Source organism: Mus caroli, chromosome 1 (assembly GCF_900094665.2).
Source record: "Mus caroli chromosome 1, CAROLI_EIJ_v1.1, whole genome shotgun sequence".
Classification (NCBI taxonomy): domain Eukaryota; kingdom Metazoa; phylum Chordata; class Mammalia; order Rodentia; family Muridae; genus Mus; species Mus caroli.
The window spans coordinates 143263154-143266629 of NC_034570.1; the positions used below are offsets into that span (position 1 = coordinate 143263154).

The window sequence follows — 3476 nt, forward strand, 5'->3', positions numbered from 1 at the left end:
TCGAGAGAGGCTCTCAGGGAGTCTCACCCCAGGTTCACACAAAAGGCAGCCTCACTGCATGGCTCCGAGGAAAGGCAACCGAACAAGGCAGGCATCACTGGTCTGTTCCAAGGATGTGCCTCTTCCCTCTGAGCTTACAATCCTTGCCAGCAGACACAACCCTCTGCCACTTGCTGTCCCTCTGTTCTGTCCAGCTGATTCAGAGAAGGCCTCTGAATGCTGGCAAACCTGGAGCCCGGAACCCACCTGATTAACACTCCAAATACAAGCCCTTTGGGTCTGGCAGCACGTGCCAACCAAGTCCCAAAACAGTTTATTAGTTTAACCAAAAGGTAAACAGATGCTGTAGATGCGGAAAGACAAGCGTGCAAGCAGCTGGAAACAAAGTCCAGCTGTTTACCTGGAAGCAAAATTAAAACAACTGAAGTGGCATTAAATAAATGAGGCCATGTTTTACCCACTTGGGATTTCCATTGTCTTTTTTTTAAAAAGGTAAATATATATATATATATATATTTTTTTTTACATTGCAGTATATAAATCTAGGCTCTACATATACAGTATAATTACACAGGGTGAGCACATGGTCATAACATGTAAGTCTTGTGAGCCACACCCTAAACCAGGCCAACAGCCCTGCACTGACTTTTTGACCTTGACACTGAGAGAGCCAGGCTGAGGCTAGGTTTACCTCAGTCTTCCTGATGGCTGTAATCCTTGCCATCTCCCTACCACACACAGAAACATTAACCAGAAAAGGCTCACAAACAAAAGAAGAGAATGCCTTCTGATGTCTTAGTTGAAAACTAACTGGTCTTCCATTCAATCTCCTAGAAACAGCAGGGTACATCTGGTGTCAGAATGTACAAGACAAGGAATCTGATGACTTCCTGGCTCTCTCTTTGGTCCACTGCCACAAATCTCCGAGCTTTTCCTGGTGTTTCTTGTTGAGTTCGTATGGCTATTTACATAACACAAACCCTACATAACCTTTGAGAGCTATAGTATAGGGTTAGAAAAAAATTCCCTGTTACAATCTGGACATCATATTCTGGGTTCATTCTCTTTATTTTTGGAATAAAAACTGGTATTTGGAGAAAAAAATAAAAAAGGGACAATAATTTGAAAGTGCTTCTTATACATGTCAGCTCCTTCACGTATGGCTTTTCCATTCAGATCCCAGCATAGCGCAGATCGGAAGCACAGAATGATGCTGTTATTACAGACAAAACCCATCACTTACCAGTGCCACCAGGAGAGTGAGAGGTGAGAAAGAAGGGCGCTACTCTTCCCATCTATAAGGGTGCACCTCTGTGAGAAAGGACAGAGACAGCAGTCGCAGTCTCCTTTCTCTCCCTGTGACCTGAACACAGGAATGCTACTAAAGTAACGAAGGAAACGGGAGCCGCTGTTAGTCAGCGGGAGACAGTTTCTGAGGGGCGGGGGTTGGGGGGCTGCTGCTCAGAAATCTTTCACAAGCTTGAAATGATTGCATGGAGTTGACTGCAGCAGAAATGTCTACACCTGAGGAAGAACTGCTCATAAGATAGAGGCCCACGGCTCCAGATGGCAAACGACCGGATGTACACTGCTACATGCACAGGGCAATCAGAGGGTGGTGGAGTGGTCCAAGGCAGAGGAGAGTCCAGAGGAGTTGCTTTGCTTCTGCGCTTTCTTCTCTGGCTGAAAAGTTATGGAAGACCGAGGCTACTTGTGTGGTAATGATTGTGGTGCGTTCCTCAGGAGAGAATGCAGAAACACAACAGGGTTTCCAGGAATTGAAACAAGCTTGTGTTGACCCCAGGGGCATTGTGACGGGGACCAGCAAGGCACACAGGCCTCAGATGCTCCAGCACACTCCAGCAGAGGGCAGAGACCACTGACCCATCCGAACCTTTCCATGGTGGCCTTTCATGCAGCCTATGGCCACGCCAATCTCTGCTGTTTGGTCATCTGGTGGCACATGACTGAGAAAGGAATTCTCTCCCTTTAAAAAAATAAGAGCCTGGGCTTGTAATACTGGCATGAAGAACACTCCGCATTGATAGTTCTAATTCTATTTACTTGGAAGTATGAGACCAGGTTCTTGGTCCCTTCTGTTTCCCTGTAAAAAGTGACCTCAACTTCCCAGGCCATTGTGCAAATTGGTTTTTCCATAGTCCAGAATATCCTGTATAGTCCCTCTGATATATCTACACATACACACACACACACACACACACACACACACACACACACAAACACACACACACATACACACACGATATGTGTGTGTGTATATATTTTAAAATATGGACTATTTTGTATTCACTCTCAGATCTAAGAGCATCAGTGAACCTTTTATCCTTTTAATGTCAAATTCACTTCCACTGTCCCCTGCACAGTGCTCTCTGCACAGCTGAATTCTATAAATATCTGTCGCTTTCACCAATGATGCTCAACACTGGGTGGTGGTTGGCGTCGCCATGGCTTTTGCTCAGCCTCACTCTGCCTTGGGCAGTAGGAGTGTACTGTCCCTTTCAGAGGGTGATCTTGCTGTGCCTGTTACTCCAGCAGCCCCTCTTAGCTGTCCTGGGCAAAGTCAGGCTGGTCCGACTGCGCAACTTCACCTGCTCCTCCACCGAGTTCTTTTTGCGTAAAATGAAATCAAAGTTCACTTGGCTATTCATGGCGTAAAAGACGTTTGCAGAGTCTGGGATCACTAGTTCTAGGAAAGAGAAGGAAACAGCAGCTGGTCAGTGGGGGTTGGGGGGAAGCCCATCCCTGACTGGCAGAAGCCAATTCTGCCCAGGCACAAGGCCTGGGTAGAGTCTCTGTTTCTTGCCTATAACCTAGACCAAGCAATGTGGATACTTCCTCATAATTGGTCCCAAAAAACTTACTCCCTATCTGAAACTGAGCACAAGGTGTCAGAATTCCTCCCTCCCATGAATGTACTGTTCAAAAACAGAGCGTTAGAACTTGAAGAAGGTACAGGGGTAGGGACACCAAATACAGGATGGTCCCAGGACCACAGAGCTGGAATGAGAACCCCTGCTAGCCTGCTGTACTCCCACAGCCTAAGGGTGTCCAAGCACTGTACAAGACCTACAGCAATTGTCAGGCATCTTTACTTGGATTAAATTAAGGTACTTAGACATAATTCCAAATCAGTCTGGTCATTTATTCTTTTTGAGTCACCGTTTTGTCCAGCACTTGCCTTTCAACACTAAACAACATCCACATAAGACAATGCACTCCACTCATTTTTAAGTCATATTCAAATTCAGTGATGCCCACCTGAACACTCATAATTTATAAACAAGGGTTGTTATTACCAGTGAAATAATAAATTCTGTCAATGAAAAGTTGTTTTATTCTGTTTTGAAAACCATAGACCACAAAAAAAAAAAAAAAAAAAGCCGGGCGTGGTGGTGCACGCCTTTAATCCCAGCACTCGGGAGGCAGAGGCAGGCGGATTTCTGAGTTCAAGGCCA

General features: G+C 45.6%; 1 protein-coding gene across 6 annotated transcripts in view; it reads right to left on the minus strand.

Annotated features, from left to right (window-relative positions):
- Nucleotides 1–272: 272 nt before the first annotated feature.
- The window catches only part of Rgl1 (ral guanine nucleotide dissociation stimulator like 1), a 247822-nt gene continuing 244618 nt past the window's right edge, over nt 273–3476 (minus strand). For all 6 annotated transcript variants that reach the window (XM_029483257.1, XM_029483250.1, XM_021176216.1 and 3 more), the window contains one exon: nt 273–2707. In XM_029483257.1, the coding sequence (XP_029339117.1) occupies nt 2520–2707 (188 nt within the window). In that variant the 3' untranslated portion in view covers nt 273–2519. The remainder of the gene's footprint in view (nt 2708–3476) is intronic.